This window comes from Coccinella septempunctata, chromosome 2 (genome assembly GCF_907165205.1).
Source record: "Coccinella septempunctata chromosome 2, icCocSept1.1, whole genome shotgun sequence".
NCBI lineage: Eukaryota > Metazoa > Arthropoda > Insecta > Coleoptera > Coccinellidae > Coccinella > Coccinella septempunctata.
This window is the reverse complement of record NC_058190.1, coordinates 50,568,200-50,588,371: the sequence shown is the minus strand read 5'-3', so window position 1 is coordinate 50,588,371 and position 20,172 is coordinate 50,568,200. Positions and strand designations below refer to the sequence as shown.

At 36.1% G+C, this 20,172-nt stretch overlaps 5 protein-coding genes across 8 annotated transcripts in view; 2 read left to right on the top strand and 3 right to left on the bottom strand.

Annotated features, from left to right (window-relative positions):
- The window catches only part of LOC123306591 (neogenin), an 84,324-nt gene extending 80,909 nt beyond the window's left edge, over positions 1–3,415 (bottom strand). For 2 of the 3 annotated variants that reach the window (XM_044888654.1, XM_044888655.1), the window contains exon 1: positions 3,149–3,414. In XM_044888654.1, coding sequence (XP_044744589.1) covers positions 3,149–3,233 — 85 coding nt within the window. In that variant the 5' untranslated portion in view covers positions 3,234–3,414. Of the gene's footprint in view, positions 1–3,148 lie in introns of all 3 variants that reach the window. The other variant, XM_044888656.1, reaches the window with a different exon arrangement.
- Positions 3,416–3,769: 354 nt separating this feature from the next.
- Positions 3,770–5,553, bottom strand: LOC123307316 (aurora kinase B-like). Its single transcript, XM_044889572.1, has 6 exons — positions 5,323–5,553; positions 4,898–5,089; positions 4,706–4,840; positions 4,353–4,603; positions 4,035–4,174; positions 3,770–3,935 (listed from the first exon to the last, which is right to left on the bottom strand). Exons 1-6 carry the CDS (start codon positions 5,454–5,456, stop codon positions 3,858–3,860), a joined length of 930 nt encoding a protein of 309 aa, XP_044745507.1. The 5' UTR covers positions 5,457–5,553; the 3' UTR covers positions 3,770–3,857.
- A 238-nt stretch (positions 5,554–5,791) lies between these two features.
- Positions 5,792–6,903, top strand: LOC123307299 (AP-3 complex subunit sigma-2). The gene is made up of 4 exons (XM_044889544.1): positions 5,792–6,076; positions 6,128–6,219; positions 6,274–6,565; positions 6,620–6,903. The coding sequence occupies exons 1-4, from the start codon at positions 6,008–6,010 to the stop codon at positions 6,740–6,742; spliced, it is 576 nt and encodes a 191-aa protein (XP_044745479.1). The 5' UTR covers positions 5,792–6,007; the 3' UTR covers positions 6,743–6,903.
- Positions 6,904–7,506: 603 nt separating this feature from the next.
- Positions 7,507–19,965, top strand: LOC123306373 (probable Rho GTPase-activating protein CG5521). 2 transcript variants are annotated; one of them, XM_044888348.1, is made up of 24 exons: positions 7,507–7,782; positions 7,883–7,993; positions 8,400–8,417; positions 8,641–8,827; positions 8,939–9,333; positions 9,401–9,601; positions 9,733–10,082; positions 10,137–10,297; positions 10,535–10,769; positions 10,824–11,126; positions 11,183–11,468; positions 11,583–11,894; positions 11,950–12,227; positions 12,735–12,902; positions 12,957–13,256; positions 15,726–16,061; positions 16,117–16,479; positions 16,653–16,911; positions 16,971–17,143; positions 17,199–17,462; positions 17,532–17,690; positions 17,748–17,875; positions 17,934–18,184; positions 18,984–19,965. In XM_044888348.1, exons 1-24 carry the CDS (start codon positions 7,677–7,679, stop codon positions 19,172–19,174), a joined length of 5,535 nt encoding a protein of 1,844 aa, XP_044744283.1. In that variant the 5' UTR covers positions 7,507–7,676; the 3' UTR covers positions 19,175–19,965. The 2 variants fall into 2 exon arrangements, with proteins under 2 accessions (XP_044744283.1, XP_044744284.1); XM_044888349.1 differs by lacking the exon at positions 8,400–8,417.
- Positions 13,320–15,489, bottom strand: LOC123306374 (katanin p60 ATPase-containing subunit A-like 2). Its single transcript, XM_044888350.1, has 2 exons — positions 14,882–15,489; positions 13,320–14,448 (listed from the first exon to the last, which is right to left on the bottom strand). Exons 1-2 carry the CDS (start codon positions 15,408–15,410, stop codon positions 13,559–13,561), a joined length of 1,419 nt encoding a protein of 472 aa, XP_044744285.1. The 5' UTR covers positions 15,411–15,489; the 3' UTR covers positions 13,320–13,558.
- Positions 19,966–20,172: the final 207 nt, after the last annotated feature.

The following is a 20,172-nucleotide window of genomic DNA, read 5'->3' as shown; positions in this document are numbered from 1 at the left end:
GACGAGGCGACTACTAAATTTTGTTGTTTATGGGGATTTTACCTATTTTATGAGCCTTTTTGATTGTATTTCTGAATATTAAGCCATTAGTCAAGTTGCTGTACAATTCTGACATTAATGGTGCAGATTCAACCAAGATTTGTTGTGAATTTCATGACTGGAGCCGGATTATTTGCAATACAAAAAGATTCCTAGGGAGTCTACGTTCCGTTTTGAAGTTTCATGACTAAGTATCGAAGTATCCACTTCAAAACCATTGACAACGAATCCAGTCTCCTGGTCCCCATCGCCAAGTGCTTTCCCCCAATCGGATCCTCGAATTTTCCGAAGAAAAATCCCCCCATGTCTGCCTATGTCGAGTTTTCCCAAACAAACGAGGAAACGAGGAGATGGGGGGAGAATTAGAATGGGTTATGTTAGTCGGAAAATAGCGCCCTTATCGGACGCCCAGGCGGTCACGTAAAAACCCAATAACTGGAATTTTATGCTAGTCGTTATTTGGACGGGTTTCGTTCGGGGTTTTTAAGAAGTTTTCCAATTACGTACCGTTCCGTTAAGTGCCTCGTTTGGGAAAAATGACGTTAAAACGCCTCTGTTGCTCGACCGTTTCGATAATCCTCTTCCCCGGCAAAAGTGAGGTTACAAACGATCACAGACAGGGGTGGGTAGTGCCGATTGGACTCATAGAGCGAAGAGCAGTGTTTATGGCCTCGGTATTTATGAAATTCATTGCATTATGGTTTTTTAAGGCAAATCGACTCCTCTTTTCCACAATAAATTAATTATTTATGGTATAAATCGTCTGAAACTCATTTGTATTTGTACCCATGATATTCTCAGATACCAATATCGTTTTATTTCTCGATCTGAGATTCAACTCGGCGAAAATCTGCATCATCTGCAAAGAATTCGATACAGAAATTGAGACCCGAATGCGGGTCTATCAAGATAGCACAAAGTGTTGTGTTAGCAAGAAAACGTGGAGAAATGTTCGCATAACTGCACTTGGATCTCCACAGTATTTATCTGCATAAAGTGCATATCCATCTAATTATACTACGTTTAATAATATTCATACGAGAGCGAGGTATTCAAGGTTTGGGTTGGTCGTAGAAACAAGACGATGACGTCGGCTTTGAAGGAAATGGGATATGAATGTGGAAAATATCGCTTTCTAGTGGACTGATCGTACTTCAGGGTCGCTTTGCAGGAACTGGCGATTCACGGCTACCGTGACGCTGATAAATGGAAATATGAAAAATTGTTTTTCGAAAGAGGGGTATACTTCTATATTCTTCAACCTATGGTATTTCCGATGAAAAGTAATGTATTATGGTACAGTAGGTTTCATGTAAGAAGGTCACAGGAGTTATTATAAAGAAAAGTTATTTATAAAGAAAAGAGTGAACCATCGATATTATGGTATTTCTCATAGGCCATAGACATATTGACATGTAGACTCTATGTCTATGTCACAGGCTATCTGACAAAGTATCGAAAATGGACATGAACAATGATGTTTTTCAACATTATGCAAGCAGGGAAAAAGGAATATACGGCTAATACTTCAACGTGCACCATCTTACGATGATAAAATCTGAATTGTCAGAAAATCAAAATTCTCAATACGTTAGTCGGCCATTCAAGCCGAAAGCACCTCTGAGGTATCGATGAACGAACTCACATATTGAACGTGGGTCATAAAGCGATTTTTAGGAGAGCCATAAAAAAAGGTTTTAGCAAGCGTGATGCCTCTACGACACGAAATAGTCGCTAATTGCATGTTGGACACGGCGTCATACGTCCTAGCTTGTACGTGTAATGAACGAGAAAGAAATTGAGATGGTGCAGATAGTTAGATTGGAATTACAGTGAAAAACTGATTGCTGACGTAGGGTAACAGTGTTCCACTTAAAACCAGGGTAGTTCTGAGTTTTCATCACACTGAGTTCAATCATTAAAGAAATTCTGCCATCATCATATTCTCTTTTATCAAGCTCTTACCCTCTGAAAACAATAAATTGTAGTAGGCTGCAGATGGTGACATTCCATTTTTTTTCTCCGTTATTCAAACTTAAAATTTCTCATATTTTCCATTTTCTTTAACATACTTTCGGGTATCTGATCGAAATGAACATCTTGAAGGCGCGGTTAAATATTCTTCAGCATTTCAGTTTGTAACTTGTAATTTCATCATTACCGTGAGATAAATTTGAAATATAATTTGCATAAAATACTCGAAAAATTCGATTTTCCGAATACTTTTTCTGAACTTTCTCAATGCCTGGCATTTGACTCGAATATACACTCCGGACCTAATTCTCTAATAACAGTAATCATTCAGTTCCCAATTTTAGAGGCTGTATTTAACCGTGAAGCGGTACCTGGAATGGGTAGTAGTACATAATCTATGATTTGTAGGGGATCTATAAATTGGCTGTTGTTTTAAACTGTGATAAATTTAATCGGAAATTAAAAGGCGAGAGCTACCTGTATTATTGAAGAAACTTTATTATCTCAGTTCTTTGCACCGAGTTGTGATAAGCTGAACAAACTTTGAGATTACAAATGTCAAGAAGAACGATTGTATCTAGCTTGTTCGGCTTAGATCACACTTTTTACTTACAGTCGAATTTTGATTCATACGAATTGTTCCTGAATATAATGGAGAGACTCTGTTTATTAGATTAATTAGCATATATGTAACTCACAATCACGATTCAGCAAATTCTTCTTTTATCTCATCTTTTAGCAACCTTGACTCATTGGCTCAACCCATTCACAATAAATATGCAATAACAAACATATTATATTTGAAATTAACAATTGAATACAAATCTGACCACCCAACCAGAAGTGGGAACATATTAAAAATAATGCATTGTCAAATAAATTGTCACTGTCCAGAATATCCTTTTTCCCAAAATCAGTGAATCAGGGAGATACCTTTTTTTCAGAGTTTACTTAAATGAAAAGATGTTACCACTGAACTTCTAGAATGGATAATTCAAATATCATGAAACAACAAACAAACTATTAATTTTTTCACAAATTTTTCGCTTTCATGTTATTTCCAAAATAACGCGCCACCCCAAAAACCCTTACATTCTCTCAAGAAAAGGCATATTCGAAACATTTTGTTACCTACCTTGAGAATGTGTCAAAACAGTAGCAACGATAACCAGAAATACAAAACTGTATGCACTAACAGTCACATCATTTGAAAAAATCATGTCTCACACGTAAGGAAATCACACAAACAAAAAAAGCAGTATAGTTTCTTTGAAGAACCTCATGATTTCATACGTCCATCATTTATAATTAAATATATTCTTCCAGCATCCCTATTGTCAAAACAACCGCGAGTATCTACTCCGACGCCATATTCACTTCTGGTAAATAAAATGTGTGCGTTTGCAGGCCGCGCCGAACCTGCCGAGTGGTAAAACATAGAACTAACATAAAGGGACCTGAATTCTTTCGGCTTTACCTCTCGTGTTATCCATGGAACTCGCCAGAAGGTGGCAGCCCGTAAAAATACAAATACCATGATAGACAAAACAAATAAATTGTTGTCTTGGCGTGGTGTCACTGTAAATAAAAAACGCTGTCAAGACTTTGGTGTCATCATATCCGTCTTGGGGACGGCTGATTGATTCTGAGACTGCTAAGACTATCCCCTGTAAATTCCACAATTTCACTCCACTGCAATTTGCAGTTATCCCTCCAAAGGATTTTTTCTACAACATAAAGTGAGCCAAAAACGAAGTTAAGAGAATAAACTATTTATTACAAGATCAATACATTGATTGTATGGTAAAAATAAATAGTATAAAAGAAAAAATTAATTATAGGTACTACATATTCTTCACTATCCACGGGTGCCTCATAACATCCTTCAAAGTCATTCTTTTATTACCATCATGCACCAATAACTGAAAAAAAAAATAGATTTTAATGAATGCTTCTCTGATTAATGCTCTATGGATATAACAAATGATTCATGAAAATTGTATCCAACTGAATTTTCTTACCCTTGAAATCAAATCTTTGGCCATTGGTGTAATGTGTTCAGGATAAGTCAATATAATTTTTTGGATCCTCCTATATGTTTCTTCAGTTTCGGCACTTTCAAATGGTGGTTTACCAACCAAGAATTCATAACAAAGAACACCTATAATTATAAATTATTATTAATAATTTCAGTAATCTCAAGGTGATTTCAAAGAACTTCATTAGGTGAAGCTTCCATAAAATAGCCTCGACAGGGAAAAATACAAAGAAAAAGTATAACCGACTATATTTATATTGATCTATTATTCATTTCAGAGTATAAATGTTTAAAATCTCACCCAAACACCAAATATCCACATAATGACTGTAGATCTTGCCCTCTACCATTTCTGGAGGTAGGTAATCCAATGTACCGCACATTGTCTTTCTAGATAAAGAGGGGGCATGGACGGACCAACCGAAATCTGCTAATTTAACATCTCCATTGCAAGTTAGAAGCAAATTTTCAGGTTTAATGTCTCTGTGTATGACATGGTTTTGATGACAATAATTCAAGGCATCAGCTACTTGGAAAGTATATTTGGCCGAACTAGAAATAAGAATTCACTGAGAATCTTTCATAAAAAACTTTGAATTTCATGACTTAGTATAATAACAATAAATTAATTTAAAACCAACTAGTCTCACTCACAGATGTTCATCGAAATGCCCACCAGGTGCCTTTTGTAAATGGCCATATAATTCACCTTGGCCAGCATACTCCACAATCAAGTAAATCCTAAAATCATCATGAAACCAACATAACATCTGTAAAATGTTGGGGTGCCTGAAATTTCCAAAGGATTAATAAATACTATCTCAATCATATATACTGAGTGTGTACTTCAAACGGCTTTGAATTTCAATTTCACGTTGCACTTGTGTTTCAACATGTCCTTTTACAACTTCCTTTTTCAATATGGTCTTCATGGCAACAATGTAGCCAGTCTTCTTTTCTTTAGCAAGAAAGACTCTTCCAAATTTTCCTCGGCCCAACCTATATCCAATCTCAAAATCATCAAGACTCCATGGATAGCTGAAATAAAGATAATAAAAAATTATTGATCCCCATCAGGAGAATATCTCCATGCTATCAATCATATTACGAAGATTATAGTTCTGAAGACAAAATAAACTTTATCTTCATGTTCAGACTAAATTCATAATACACATTGAAGAGGTATTGAATTAATTGAAATTGCCTGAACACCCAAGAAATCGCAGAATGTTCAACATTCAGAAATTAAACAAATAGAAAATGTATCATACTCAGGATTGCTGTATCCCTCATGAGCCATCATTTTTCTGGCCAAATTGGCTGTATATCCAATAGCACTCTTCTCTATTTTTTTGGGTTCAACCCCTATAGATTTCAATAATTGTTCATCTGATTTGTGGGACATTTTTTATTGTTTCCTATATGATTAAATATCAAAGAAACAATGAAACAAAGTTTTCAAATTTTAAGAGACGTTAGAACACAGATATCATGACATTTCACTCACAGAGACTCAGAGTCAATGAGTCAAACCAAGTCTACCTGAAATTTTAACAGCGAAAAGTTTTTTTTAGTTATATTGCATGTAATAATTTCGATTTCGTTCTCTGATACATGGCAATTTTTTTTCAAATGAAGAAAAATAATTCATGTTAACGAACGTAAAACGAAACAGATTCCCAAAATGTTCATCGATCTGTGGCAGAGACAATCTGCCTCTGATCTGTGGTTATCACACAAATTTCATATTTGTTTTGAGGATAAAATTGTCTGATTGTCATTCAAACAGATTACATTACTGAGTAATTTTCAAATAATAATATTATCAATTTTTTTTCAGATCTTGAATTTCGTTTATTAGTTTTCTAAGCTGCAGGTCATGAAATAGGCTTTCTAGTTAGGTTTACACTAGTTTGTATAGAATTTCACTGAAAAAATAAATTCAAATTCATAAACATGATCAAAGCAATTTTGGTATTCAACAATCATGGAAAACCACGATTATCGAAGTTTTATCAATATTTCGTGAGTGTTGTGAAACTAACTAATAAGGAAGATTAATGAAAATTCTTTCAGCCTGAAGATATGCAGCAGCAAATAATAAAAGAAACTTTCCAATTAGTGTCAAAAAGAGATGATAATGTTTGTAATTTTTTAGAAGGAGGAAGGTAGGGGATCACTAATTATATTTGGTTCAGTACAACAACATTATTATATTGTAGCCTTATTGGAGGAAGTGATTACAAATTGATTTATCGACACTATGCTACCTTATATTTTGTATTCTGTGTGGACTCCTCTGAAAGTGAACTAGGTATTCTGGATTTAATACAAGTTTTTGTAGAAACTCTTGATAAATGCTTTGAAAATGTGTGTGAGCTGGATCTTATCTTTCATGTTGATAAAGTACATTACATACTCAATGAACTTGTTATGGGGGGTATGGTACTTGAGACTAATATGACTGAAATACTCACTAGAATAGAGGATCAGAATAAACTGGAAAAACAGGAAGTATGAAACATTATTCCATTAATCTAATAGGTTTTATCAATTCTTCTCTTATAGGCTGGTATTATTGCTGCACCAGCAAGAGCTGTGTCTGCTGTGAAAAATATGAACATTCCTCAGCAAATCAAAGATATCAAATTACCTGATCTTCCCCAAGCAATAAAAGATCTCAAATTCTGACCTCCACTTCAGAATTTGAAGAAAATAGACTATAGTGCAATTTGTCATCCTGGTGATGATTCTCTTTTGAGTGCATCATCCACATCGAGATATACTTAATTCATTGAAAATATGTCATAAGAATGTTTTATAGAAACTTGAATTAAACATATATAGTAATAGATTTCATTTGATTTCGAAGAATACTTGGTAATATGAGCAAGAGATCCGTTAAACCAAAAAGTGGGTATACAAATATGAAACAATAAGAGTATAGATTAACTCAACTCTTTAATCTTTGAATAACATGATGTAAAGCAGCCAAAAATTGGCAACCCAATCTGAGATGTGAAGTGAATGGAGCAAATCATAGGCTTACACTCAAGCCTTCAACTTTTGTTAATGATAAGATATATTTTTTGATTTCTATTGAAGACGTCTACTTGTTTATGGCACATAGGGTCGGCCCGTTTCATTTTTTTCTACTTATGAGCAATTTGAATCTTCGTTTAGATTTGAATATACAAAATAGATCTGGGGTTGCCAAGCATTTTCAGTTTACGGCACACTCAGATTTTGCATTTCGTCTCGTCGTTGATTGAAGTACTTCAATCAACGGCCGGCTACTTTGAAACAACAAGAACAATATATATAATTAAAGATTGTAATGATTTTAAACAAAGGAATGGTTCCGCCTTGGATAATCTAAAGAGTTAATCTATGGTAGTAGTTCAAAATTTAATAGTTCATTTATTTGTCAACAACATACCTAAAGAGGCGTGACAGTCAACGTCAGTAAATAAATATGTTGTACGTCAGAAGTCAACATAAAAAAATAAATTTTAAAATGTAATATTTACAAATGCTAGGAAATTGATTTTAAAATATATTATGGACTTCTTTCTTAATTAGTCATAAGTGGGAATATTATGCATTGCATTAACATCAGCTCAAAATGTTCAGTAAACGAAATCAATTAGATGTCAAAAAATCTACCTCAAAAATACAAGATCCTAAAAAAGACTTGGCCACCAGAATAAAACATTTAAAAATTATATTAGGTGAGGTTTTGAGTAATCGGTCCGCTCATACATATTGATATATGAAATTTTTTGTTCTCGTACTAGGTTGAATAAAGAACTGAATATGTTTTTATTGTAGATAACGTTGATGTATTAGAAGCCAAGGGATTTTTTGAAGCCAACTTCAGTCATGTTTACAACATACTGTATGATAGTTTTATTCAAGCCGAGTACAATTTGCGCCAACGAGGTATGTGTGAACAGAAATATTGATTCCCATCATGATAACTAGAAATTAGTTAATTCGTGAAGTTTTGGCAATTACCTTGACAAAATTTCATTTCTAAATTTGACCTGTTTCTATGTTATTCCATTAATCATGAAAATAAAGAATATGGTGGATGCATTATTTGAATATAATCCACCAGATATGTCTGTTTGTTTTGTATGTGTAAATTTTACAAAGTTCATGTCAATTGGACATTTCGTTTTCAAACAGTGATGGATTCAGATAATTGTAAAACTCTTCACTTTCTTAACAGAGATAACTGAATGTATCTGTGGAAGTATTTTAGATTCTTTGAATCTTTCACTGTGAATGTAAATATATTTCATTCTAACTTTCATCTAATTGATCTTTTATTATTTTCCATTAGAACTCTCTTTTCATCTTGGTAAGTTTCTTCAGAAATGTTTTGAGGTAATGGATAATGTAGTGCATGCTTTTGCATGGAAATTATTTATTCATCAAATTTATGAGTCTACTAAGAGAAGGGCTTGCCTAATGCAAAATATATTATACATTTTCACTACTAGACTATTTGTGATTATGCATGCAGCATTGTTGTTTTGAAATTCTAGATAATGCAATGAATATTGTATTTAATATAATTTCAGTTCATAAAGCCCATAAGGAAGAACTAGAATGTGCATTATGGATTTTGGAACAAGTGTTGAGTTTACTACCGGAACTCATTCACAAAAGATGGCAAATGCACTCTTTGGGAAGGATCTTGAACAAACTTCTTCACACTGGGAACTCTGTAAAGTTGAGAAGACAGGGTATCCGTTACTTTTTGATGTGGTAAGAAAATATGACAATACTAAAAAGTTGTGTCTTAATATGGGAAGATAAGGAATAATCAAGTATTTATTGAAAATTATTTGAACTATAACATTTATATTATGTTTCTAGGTATCAAGCATTAAATGAGAATGCACCTGACTACGTTGATGGAATGTATGCATCTTTGGTACCAGGATTCATCAATCCATCGGCAGTCACCGTACAGCCAACTGGAATGAGCATATTTCATGATACAAATGTTCATCATCCTGTTACATCTGCTGAACTTTTACCCATTTTACCACCCTCAACCTCAGAAAAACCACCTGATCACCCAAGCAAGCTGTTTCTAGAGGCTCTCTTGGAACATATGGTCCAATCTGTTGTTAAGCTTGAATGGCATGATAAGCCTGCTTATTATAGCCGATGTTTTCATTTTTTGTTAGAGAAGTTCAAAGTTTATTATTTGCCGAAAATTTGCCCAAATTTCAGCTTGGAGACTTCCCTGTATAATCCCATGTTGGGTAAGTTGAGAAATGTCCTATTTGTGTTTTGAATACAAATCAAATACTTGTACAATCCCATTCACAGACTTACCAGTGATGAGGAAAGCTGAAGCAGAGAGTGAATTTGTTTATTGTAGAGTCACTTTAATCATGTGGCTCACAAATTATGTTCACCAAACTAAAAAAAATATGGATACCGGCCAACCTTCGATAGGCATACATTCCACACTGAAAGAACACGAAGAAGAAGGACATCATGAATCGGCTCATCCAAGTTTAGATTCAAGTGAGTTGACTCAGATGTGTATGAAGTTGGTCCAGCACTTTTCAATTTTCGATAAAAAAAATTATGTGCTGAAATACACTTTTGACTTCCTCATTCAAATGTAATCTTGTAATGGGCCCATTGAATTGCAGATTTGTCGCTCCAAATAAACCGTACCCCATCTGACGAGGTCTTAGCTGCTCAAATTGTGAGGGAGGTGTTGTATAGTTCCAGGGACAATGTGAATTTCCTCCATGAGCTTTTTAGACAAGCCTTTCTGTTGAATTTCAACCATGTAATAGCCATTAAGAAAACTATTCAGGTGTATAAAGATTTGATACAGCTGAATATTCCTGAAATGCCTCCCTACATGTTGGAATTGCCTGATGATATGAGACTCCCAGAAGATTTTGGTCATGACACAAGACCTCCAAGATTAAGGAACGATTCTTATTTGGGTGCAATCAACAAAGAGAATTTATTAGTGAGAGCTGGCATGCAGGTGAGTAAGTCTGCTCATACTATAGACGTTCTTCTAATCAGAGGATATCCATAGAATGTTCTGCAATTATTCATGACGCACGCCGCAAATGTCTTTCTGCTGGAGGTTAATCAGCACATTCCGAAGATGTTAGAGGAACAGACTGATGCTTGCAAAAGGGTACTTAATATTTATCGATATATGGTTATGAATACTAGAATGGACAGTGGTACATGGTGAGTCTTGTTTCAGAATAGACAACTGACAATTAAATGTATATTTTTCAAAATGTAGTCACAGAAATTCGGGTATTTCATCAGGGGAAACGGGAAGGAAACACGTGGGTCTGACGTACTGTAATCGTCAAAATTAGGTGCGGTGCACTCCTCATGTGCACTAAATGATGACTGGAAAGTCAGAAATAAATTTTCGGGATAGAATTATATTCGCGTTAATTTCATTCCTCATTTCAGGGAACAATTGTTGGTAGTTTTATTACAAATTACATCACTGGTTTTGAACGAAAATCCTCCTAAAAAAAAGATGCAGACCCTCGGTGGAAAATTGGCACCGGCAATTTTCCAAACTCTCATTGTGACATGGATCAAGGCTAATTTGAATGTTTTGATATCTCAAGAATTATGGGATAGGTTTCTACACGTTCTTGTTTCTCTCACTAACTGGGAGGACCTCATCAAGGAATGGGCGGTAAATATTCTCCCTTAAACCTTGTTGGGAAATGAATTGAATTCATGGTTTCAGAAAACGATGGACACCTTGACAAGGGTATTGGCCAGACATGTTTACGAGTTAGATCTAACGGATCTCCCGTTGGACAGGTTGGCGGAACAAAAAAACAAAAGAATGGGTCGAAGGCCCACCAGTAGACCTGAAAGCGGCCTTACTGGACAGGCTTTCGAGAATAATCATCCAACCAGCACCAGGCAAGAATCGGTTATTAGCGATGGAAGTAGTGGGATAAGAAGAAGGCGATCTACACTTTCAAGGAGCTCTAGCGAAACGGATTTGTACGAAAAAAGAAAACAAGTGCACAGACCTAGAAATGTAATGATCATTCATACCGATATTTTTCGTCGAAAACATCGTATTCTTCATTTTAGACACTGGTCAGGCACAGAAGGTCATTATCACTGGATAGTTTGATGGTCCATGACGTTGAGTCGATAGATAGGAGCAGGTCTCCTAGTCCAGCGCCATCTAGCGGTGTTGAATGTAATTCCATCAAGGATTCGCCGCTCCAACTCGACATGATGGCTGAACACCATCATCATCATTTGGAAAGTCCCTCGTTTGGGGAAAAAAGGGGGGTGGTGTGTGGGGGAAGCGTCAGAGGGTGGCTACCCGATGTGGCCGTAATACTTTGGAAAAGAATGCTGGGGGCGCTAGGTGAGTTTATCCTGTTCAAATATAAAATTAACTTCCTTTGAGAATAATGGTTCAATTAATTGATCTTTTTACTTTCAAGTCGATGTTGGTTCGGCAATAATATCATTTTTTCAGGGGATGTTAACAGTATTGCTGATTACAAACTTCATCATCAAGTATTCCAATATCTTGTGAAGTTAACTGATACGTTAATCAAGATTAAGCACAATCAGGGTGTATCTTCGGACAATTTAAGCACACCGCAACCACCCGAATTGGTACCACCTTTAACATTAATTCTTCCATGGTGTTTTGGAGCTCTAATATTACCTGAGGTATACGAACCAGGCAAATTGGATGCTCTGAGATTACTATGTACAATAACTCTAAACTGTGATTCCAAATATAGGACTTATTTACCCCAGTTTTATCATTTTTTGCATTTAGGTAAGTTTTCCTGAAAACGCTTTTCTGCAGTGAAATGATAAAATGGTTTTTGAAGCTTTAACAGGTCCGTCCAAATCTTACCTGAATACAGCTTTAAAGCATCTAGGTCCCAGATTCCTTTCTCTTCAACTGCCAGGCTCCTCTATTCTAATCCTAGATCTCATACATGCCTGTAATACTGTCTTGAATTCCACCGAATCCTTGGAGACTTCTCCGAGGACTGAGGCTGTTTCGATAATAGCGAACTTATTGAGCAAGCCGAACGATTTGAATTCCCTTTATGTTCTGCAACCTGAACGAGATATGCACCTGATGGCTTGTCCGGATATTAAGGTAAACATGTTGCAGGTCTCTCTATTATTCGAGTAAAATAACTGGTTGAATTTTTTTTTTATTTTGGTTTTATCGAAAAATATGAAAAGTCATGTGGAAGAATACAGTTTTAATTAAAAATTCGGGATATGCAGGGGGTTTCAGCTTAAACTGGACAAACATATATTGTCGTGTAGATGATTTAGAGAGAAAATTTTTGAATTATGATATATACCCTGTTTTTGAAGCATAAGCAAAGCTCAGGGTGCTTAAGGTCATTTTTCAGCAATGTTTCTTTGAGTGTGGCGAGTTGTGCGTTATGAAATAACGGTTTTTGGTCACATTTTGGTATTTTTTGGTGCTTCAACCAGGTATGGAACATTCTGAAACAAAATATTCAAAATGGCCAGAAGCCTGTAAAATTCGCAGTTTTTTCTCAGTTACTAAAGTCATTATTCACTCTGAGTAATGGAGTTACCACACTGTAATTTCTAGAACTCGGGTGTTATTTTATTTTCAACTTTGCAGGAACATGTCGTGAGTATTCTTCTCAGAGCCGGAAGGAGAGAAGCAAGAGGAAAGGCAAGATCTATAGCTCTCTCCGCGTTGGGAATATATGTTTATAAAGAATTGAGCAACAAAACATTCCATTCTAAAGTTACTGATGCAATCGATGTTATCCTGCAGTCATTAAAAGTAAGAAAGATGATTAATCTTGTGAATGCGTGAAAGTACTGATTTTTTTTCCAGTTCAACAACAAAGTAATAGCTCAACTTGCTAGTAACATCTTGTTTCTTCTTTGCGATCATGCCACGTTACTGTGGAACGAATATCCGAGACAAGGAAATGCCATTATCAGTACTTTGTGCTCTGCGCTTTTCACCCATGCTCCTTTGGGTTCCACAGCTGGGGAGAGCGACAAGGCGCTTGGCACAGCCTTGCTTCTTTGCCTTGGCGAGTGGTGTATGAGGATTGGACCCAAGAAGCTGTTGGAAACCTCTCAATACGGCGAGAATAGAGAGAGCAGCTTATTGCTGCAAGTGTTCACAGTGAGTAGTGAAATTTTTATTATACCAACTTCACTTTATATTACTTCACTCAATCTACTATACACTAATTCTCTCTACTCTACTTTATACTTCTCTACTCTACACTACTCTACTCTACCTGAAATTTTCAAAAATTGTATGTTTGCATCTTTTCTACTCATTTTCTATAGTTTTCCGACCATCTTAATCAAAATTGATCACTTGAATTTCCAGAATCTTTAGAATACTTTTTGGGGCAAAAAATAAAAAATATATATTTTCTTTCTGTGCTTGTATACATTTACAAATTACATCAGTCATGTTCATCTTGAGCCATATTCCTGGTTCCACTCTGACAATTTGTTGTAGTAATCCATATTTACCGTAGGTTTAACCGACTTCAAAGCAGTGGTTAAATCTTCAATGGTAGCGTTTCTGGGTGCCCCAATTTTTTTGGTCTTACTCAAACTCCTGAGCTGTTCTCTAACCAAACTCATACCCATTTCTTTGCATGCGCTTTTCAGATCCGATCCGGAGAAGTTCTCAGTTAGCTGCATCAGGTTGTTCCAATCGTTTTTGTTTTCGCTCTTCAAGTTGGCGTAATGTTTCAGCATCCTTATTTTGGCATCTTCGTTAGGCAAGGGGATTAGTATTCTCTTCTCGAATCTTCTCAGCAGCGCTTTATCCAGTTTCCAAGGATGATTGGTTGTAGCTAACAGGAAGACTGATTCGTTGGAGGATAAGAGACCGTCCATTTGAACTAAGAGCTCGCTTTTGAATCTACAAGAGGCTTCATGGTTTGTATCTTTCGTTTCTGATAGCAGAGCGTCTATTTCATCGATGAAAATTGTTGTTGGCGCGTAATATTTGGCCAAGTCGAACATAACCTTGATCATTTTCTCCGAGTCTCCCCTCCATTTGCTGACAAAGGAGCTGCTGGTAACATTTATAAATGTTGCATCGATTTCGCATGCCAGTGCTTTGGCAAGAAGCGTTTTACCTGTTCCTGGCGGGCCATAAAGTAAAACGCCGGTCCAACTTTGCATAAGGTTCTTGAAGAGGTCAGGATAGACCAGTGGGTATATAGTGGCCTCTTTGAGTAGTTCAATAGGTTTTTCCAAACCAATGCAGTCGTGCCATGAAAACCCCAATGTGTTTGGCACAATATCTCTCATGATTAAATCGGCCATTTCTCTCCATTCTGGTGTGTATCCTAGTATAAAAGATTGAAAATTCTTAGATACCAGAAAACATTAAATTGCAAATTTGTGTATGGTATTGTTAGAGGCAGCACCGATTTTGTTAGTCGAAACGTTTCCCATATGAATGATACTAAAAAGTAATAAAACTATTGGCCGGTAATACACTCTATTTGTCAACATCTTAACGTTATTTATGTACACTTGGTGCATGAGACAAGTCCAAATGTATGGTTTTTGTTATTTTTTCTCTTAACATTTCTTGAACATTTTGCCTTTTATTCAGTTTTTCTTCAGGAATTGCCAAGCCATAATAGATATCTGATGCGGGAAGAAAATATTATTCATACATTTGAAGAGCTTGCGATTTCTCTATTAATTGTTAGAGGGCGATTCAAACAAAAAGAAAAATTATTGCATATGCTTTATATTGGTGGGATTTCCTACCTGAAAAATCGGACAAATGCTTTTTCTCTTGTTCAGAAATCTGCGAACTCCTCCTGCGTCCTCCAGCAGTAGGAATCCTTTCTTGAGACTCGATAGAGATTATTTCGAATTGAAAATCGTCCTCTTTTCTTTTTGAGCTTTTTGTTCTTTCTATTTCTTTCTCCTTCTGTTCTGGGGTTCTCAATCTGCTAGCAGATAGGTTCTTCTGCGACGAAGAACCCAACGTGGCTTTCTCATCCAGTGACGTCCTCCTGATAATTTGGGGCTCCTTTTGGAATTTCATATTGTAGTAGCTTTGATATTCTTGAAGAATTATGTCCAAGTCCACATTATCGCAGACGGTAAATTGATCGTTGAGCTGCGCCTCTGTCTTGAGCGCATCGTAGGATGTCTTCAAATTGCACTCTTTCAAATAACCGAGGATGAGATACAGGATGGATCTTTTACGTTCTTGGCTCTCCCTTTTCCTCTGTTCTTGAGCGGTATAGGAGCTCAAGGAACCACTTCTTCTTTTCGTATATTCGGCCATTTCGTTCTTTACACTGAAATAAGAATAATTCGTCACGTCAAAAGCTGTTTCGTCGATGATACAGTATGTCCATGGAAACCGTTGCCATAAGCCCCAAAATTGTTGAATGGTAACAGATGTCGCCTCTAACGGGGGACTTTTTGAATTTTAAAAGGGGTTGCGTACCACTGCGACCAGTTCCAGAGTTCTAATGAACTCCAGGATCGTGGATGACTTCAAGGAACTCCTTCAAGTTTCTCGTCTACAGCCATGATTTGCAATGAGAAAAAAAATCAGTTGTGTTGTATCTCTTTCGAAGTGAAATGTATTTTTCAGGTTCTGTTCAAAATAGTCACTGGAAAGGCTTCGACAGAACATCTCGGTGGACTCAGCCAGCCCTCCATGCAAAACGATTTCGACCCAAACATTTTGTCCGACGATTTGAATAAGGTCACGTCTCCTGTCTCGTCTCCGTCCAAAAATCAAGTGTGTCAGAGGACCATCAATCTCTGCGCGAAAACAGTTCTGACCCATTTGGTAACACATTTGGGTCATTTCCCAATGGCCATCGGGGCTGCTAGACTGAGTTCCATGGTGGTGGAGCATGATGACGTTCCCAATTTGGGCTCTGACGAATTATCGCACAATATTTTTTCGGCTCCTAACATACAGGTGAGTTCGGAAGGTTCATTCGATTCGGAAATGTAGAAGTTTTGGGGAATTTCAGCTGTTCATGTTCAATCCTAACGTGATTGCGAGCTTCATCGAACTGCCAACCTTAGATTTGCCAGGAGGAGGAGTGACTGCAGGTCTGTCAACTGCCGATACTCAAGTTCGGGTTCTTTTGAGAGATTTATCCGGTAAAGCGAGTTGGGACGCTTCCATCCTGTATAAAAAGCCGGATCAGGAGGAGGAACCCCAAGAACCTCCAACAGCGAGTCACAGAAATGAGACTGAGCCGGCACAGTTGGAAAGTTTAATGATCGACAATTTCCAGCACAGTTTACCGCAGAGAGCTATGAGACACAGGCCACCCAGTGTACTTCCGGACGTTTCAAACAGTGCTCCCGATTTGGATCAACTGGATGATGTAAGAAATTACGCTTCTAACAATATCTTAATATAAAAAAGTAAGTTGCCATTTTGCTAGTTAGACCATTTTTCTCAACAACGAGATTGGCAGTTTATGGATGATTTTCTTATGAAAAAACTTCTCCCGCATAGCGGTATAACTAGTATCTTACTAAAGACTTTTGTTCGCAGCTACTTCAATACTTAGGTCACAGTAGTTCGGAATGCTTAGAAAATATTCACCGTAAACTGAACGAACCTTCAGAACCTCCTGTCTCTCTCGAACTAGAGCAGGAGGCGATTGCGTCTGTGATAAATCAAAGAAATGTAGAAATGGATGAGTATAGGTTGACCTCCCACTTGGAATCCATGGTTGGTCAACCTGCTGCACGACCTGACAGTAAAGGTGATACATCTAATGCTTCTGTGGAAATAACTAGTTTACAACAAGGTATATTCATGATTCATCAAAGGGATGAAGAGAAAAGATCCTTACATTATTTATTTCAGCTCCAATGGGTATAGTCGACCAAAAGGAATTCCAACAGTGTCGACTGCTCTTTTCGCAACTCGGTTTAACTGGATGGGACAAAAGACAACAACTGCATTTACTGAATAAGACTGAACGTTTATTGAGGGAACTGAGGAATCTAGATGGGCAATGCTGCAGGGAAACGCATAAGGTAATTTTTTTTAAATGAGGCATTTCGAGAGTGCTCAAATGTTTAAATTTTTCAGGTGGCGATAATTTACGTTGGACCAGGTCAAGAAGACAAGAATTCCATATTGTCCAATCAAGGAGGCAGTGCACTTTTCGAACAATTTCTAGCCTCTTTGGCTTGGGAGATCGAGCTTGAAAACCATACAGGTTTTCTCGGAGGTTTGCAAAGAGGGGGCTCCACAGGATTGAGCGCACCGTATTACGCTACTAGTTTCCTTGAAGTTATATTCCATGTAGCTACTAGAATGCCAAGTGATAGTCCAGAAGCCGTACTTAATAAGGTAAGTGAATGGAGTGTACAAATCGGAGGGTCTGTTCATTTTCTATGAATTCTTGCTTTTGATTTTCAGACAAGACATTTGGGCAACGATGAAGTTCACATAGTATGGTCGGAGCACAGTCGCGACTACAGGAGAGATATAATTCCCACTGAATTCTGTGATATATTGATTACTATTTATCCACTTGGGAATGATTTACATAGAGTTACTGTTAATTGCAAACCGGATGTGAGTAAATTTTGGAATATGTGAATATTATATAAACTGTGTGAAATTTTTTCTTAGGTCCCACATTTTGGAGTTCTTTTCGATGAAGCCATTGTGGAGACCAATGTGTTGGCAGGTTTGGTACGCTCCACTGCAATTTGTGCAAGTAGAGCCAAAAGGACCACCTTAACACATTATCAACAATAGTGAGTTTGAGTGTTTTTATCGAATGTGCAAATTTATTTCTATCATTATCCGTTTCAGTTATGAGGAAAGAGCGAGATCCCTGAGAACTGTAGTGTCTGATCATAAAGAAAGTACAATCTATGAAGATTTTATATCGCGAGTGTACAGCCCAGTATGTTCTTCTCTCTCCTTACTTGGAAATTCTTCGGGAAGCGGAATGACCATAGATTCCTTATCTTGCTCAAGTTCTTCAACTTTAGCAGCGGCACTTTTGGATTCTCACGGCCATTCTCATAGGTCCAGCCAGAAAGGAGATCCGAAAGGAAAAGGTACAAAGGAGTAAAATATAAAGTCTAGGACATAAGGGAATCTGGAGCTTGTTTAGGTCCCAATTCGGTTTCCGTTGAATGGTTCTAACATGACTTTATATCCTTACGAGGTCTTCAAACCATATGTCAAAATTTTGTTTCAAATATTACTGTGTCGAAAAAAAGTTAATTCAATATTGAGAACAAGTGAGTTCAAAAAAGTTCAAAGAGATTCAAGTAAGTTCAGTTTATACCTTACTATAGGTGTTTCAAGTTTGCTAGATTATGTTTTATTCATTGTAAACTCAGATCTTATATTTTATTTTTCAGTTCATTTCCTGTGAGGGAATAATTAGATGTGTTTGAAGTTGGTCCAGTACTTTTGGATTTTGGAAAAAAAATGTTTATGCTGAATGGGGCTTGGTCAGCTCAACACTTTAGAAAAGCTTGGGTTTTTCAAATAATCTAGTTCTTTTTCCAATTTCCACTGGTTGAATTTTTTTTCTAGTGAGCAGAATCATATAAAACAATTTTGGATAAAAAATACGAACTTTTTTTCAAAATCTTGATTTGATGGAAAATTGGCAAAATTTTCTTGAAAGTTTCAACAGATTGTTGTTCTTTTCGGAAATCGAAAAGTGCTGGGCCAAATTCTTACAAATAATAATTAGTCAATATGAAACAGAATATTTTTGCAGATATTAAATCACTACTATTGATCCATATTATCATATACCTCATAGTCTTGCATGTTGTATTTTAGTTTTAGTAGCCTCACATATTTGTTGCGACAGGAAGGATTCTATACAATTTCTTTCAGGCTCTGATATGAATAAAGGAGTGTGGTTCAACAGTTCTGACATCTCTCAAAACGTGGAATCCACAAGTATTTCTCCGCGACCTTTGAAGAAAATCACCACCAGTTTGAAGAATGTCCCGAGGAGGGTTCATAAACAAGAATCATCAGATACACCACCCGAAAGTCCGCAACAAATGATACGAAAAAAATGAACTAACCACAGTCAAGAGGTGAACTATTAGCATTACTTCATATGAAAATCGGAGGAACCATCAACTTGTGTATTATAAATATCGATTTGCAGTTGAATGTTCATGTTTAAGATTCAAAAGTCTTATTTACATTTAGAGCATATCATTTAAAAATTCGTACTAATGAATCAAATTTCTAATTAGATTAATACTTCAAACACCAAATTCAATAAAATCTATTAATAATAAGTATTTCAGATATGAAGCTATAGGTACAAATCGATTAGATTGGAATAATGCAGAGGGCGGGTTTGAATACACTATATTCAGGTTTTTCATCTACAGATGCAAGCATTTAGTTTTTTCTTTGAATAATCAAAGTGATTATCAAGTATTCCACAAACATTCGGATAAGTGTACGCCATTTTTAAAATGTAGTTATTTATTTCATTTTTAAATTACAAACAGTATCTATTTTGTTATGTTTGTTTATTTATTTATATTTGGACAGTATTCACAACTGAAAATTCGCTCATATTGCAATATTCGTCGATGTTACAATGTATTTCATATTTTTTTATGCGAAAATATATATATATTTATAAATATAGTTATAAGTGTTAAAAAATATTTTATTTTCGATGATTTTGGCAATTGGGGAGAATTTTCGTGTTGTTCCAGTATTATTGCTGATTGTATGAAGTTTTAATTCCATGTTCTAATGCATATAAGAAAGAATGTGTATAATTGTAAAATATTTTCATGATGTACTTACTATTGAAAGCTTTATTAATAAAATTTAATTAATTACCGTTTTTTGTTTCTAAGAAGCTCTAATTCCTCTATTTATTTCAGCTATCAACTACTTATATTATTGAAAACGATTATTCAAATAAAAACATAAGATACAAGTCAATACGACTTCTGCCCAAAACTTTTTAAGTGGCATACTTAAGAAGAGAGTGGCTGTATTGTGATACCTGCCGAGCAAATAGTTTTTAAAGAGGGACCCGCCGAAA

What these genes read in the sequence shown, in the direction of transcription:
- LOC123307316 (XM_044889572.1), bottom strand. Translation starts at nt 5,456, where the DNA reads ATGTCCCACAAATCAGATGAACAATTATTGAAATCTATAGGGGTTGAA. An exon ending in GAAATTCAAAGCCGTTTGAA is followed by an intron (nt 4,841 to 4,897) that starts GTACACACTCAG and finishes TGGAAATTTCAG; the next exon opens with GCACCCCAACATTTTACAGA. An exon ending in CCAAAGATTTGATTTCAAGG is followed by an intron (nt 3,936 to 4,034) that starts GTAAGAAAATTC and finishes TTTTTTTTTCAG; the next exon opens with TTATTGGTGCATGATGGTAA.
- LOC123307299 (XM_044889544.1), top strand. Translation starts at nt 6,008, where the DNA reads ATGATCAAAGCAATTTTGGTATTCAACAATCATGGAAAACCACGATTA. An exon ending in CGAAGTTTTATCAATATTTC is followed by an intron (nt 6,077 to 6,127) that starts GTGAGTGTTGTG and finishes AAATTCTTTCAG; the next exon opens with CCTGAAGATATGCAGCAGCA. An exon ending in AATTTTTTAGAAGGAGGAAG is followed by an intron (nt 6,220 to 6,273) that starts GTAGGGGATCAC and finishes ATTATATTGTAG; the next exon opens with CCTTATTGGAGGAAGTGATT.
- LOC123306373 (XM_044888348.1), top strand. Translation starts at nt 7,677, where the DNA reads ATGTTCAGTAAACGAAATCAATTAGATGTCAAAAAATCTACCTCAAAA. An exon ending in ACATTTAAAAATTATATTAG is followed by an intron (nt 7,783 to 7,882) that starts GTGAGGTTTTGA and finishes TTTTTATTGTAG; the next exon opens with ATAACGTTGATGTATTAGAA. An exon ending in GCTGCAGGGAAACGCATAAG is followed by an intron (nt 17,144 to 17,198) that starts GTAATTTTTTTT and finishes TAAATTTTTCAG; the next exon opens with GTGGCGATAATTTACGTTGG.
- LOC123306374 (XM_044888350.1), bottom strand. Translation starts at nt 15,410, where the DNA reads ATGGCCGAATATACGAAAAGAAGAAGTGGTTCCTTGAGCTCCTATACC. An exon ending in GCATTTGTCCGATTTTTCAG is followed by an intron (nt 14,449 to 14,881) that starts GTAGGAAATCCC and finishes CTTTTATACTAG; the next exon opens with GATACACACCAGAATGGAGA.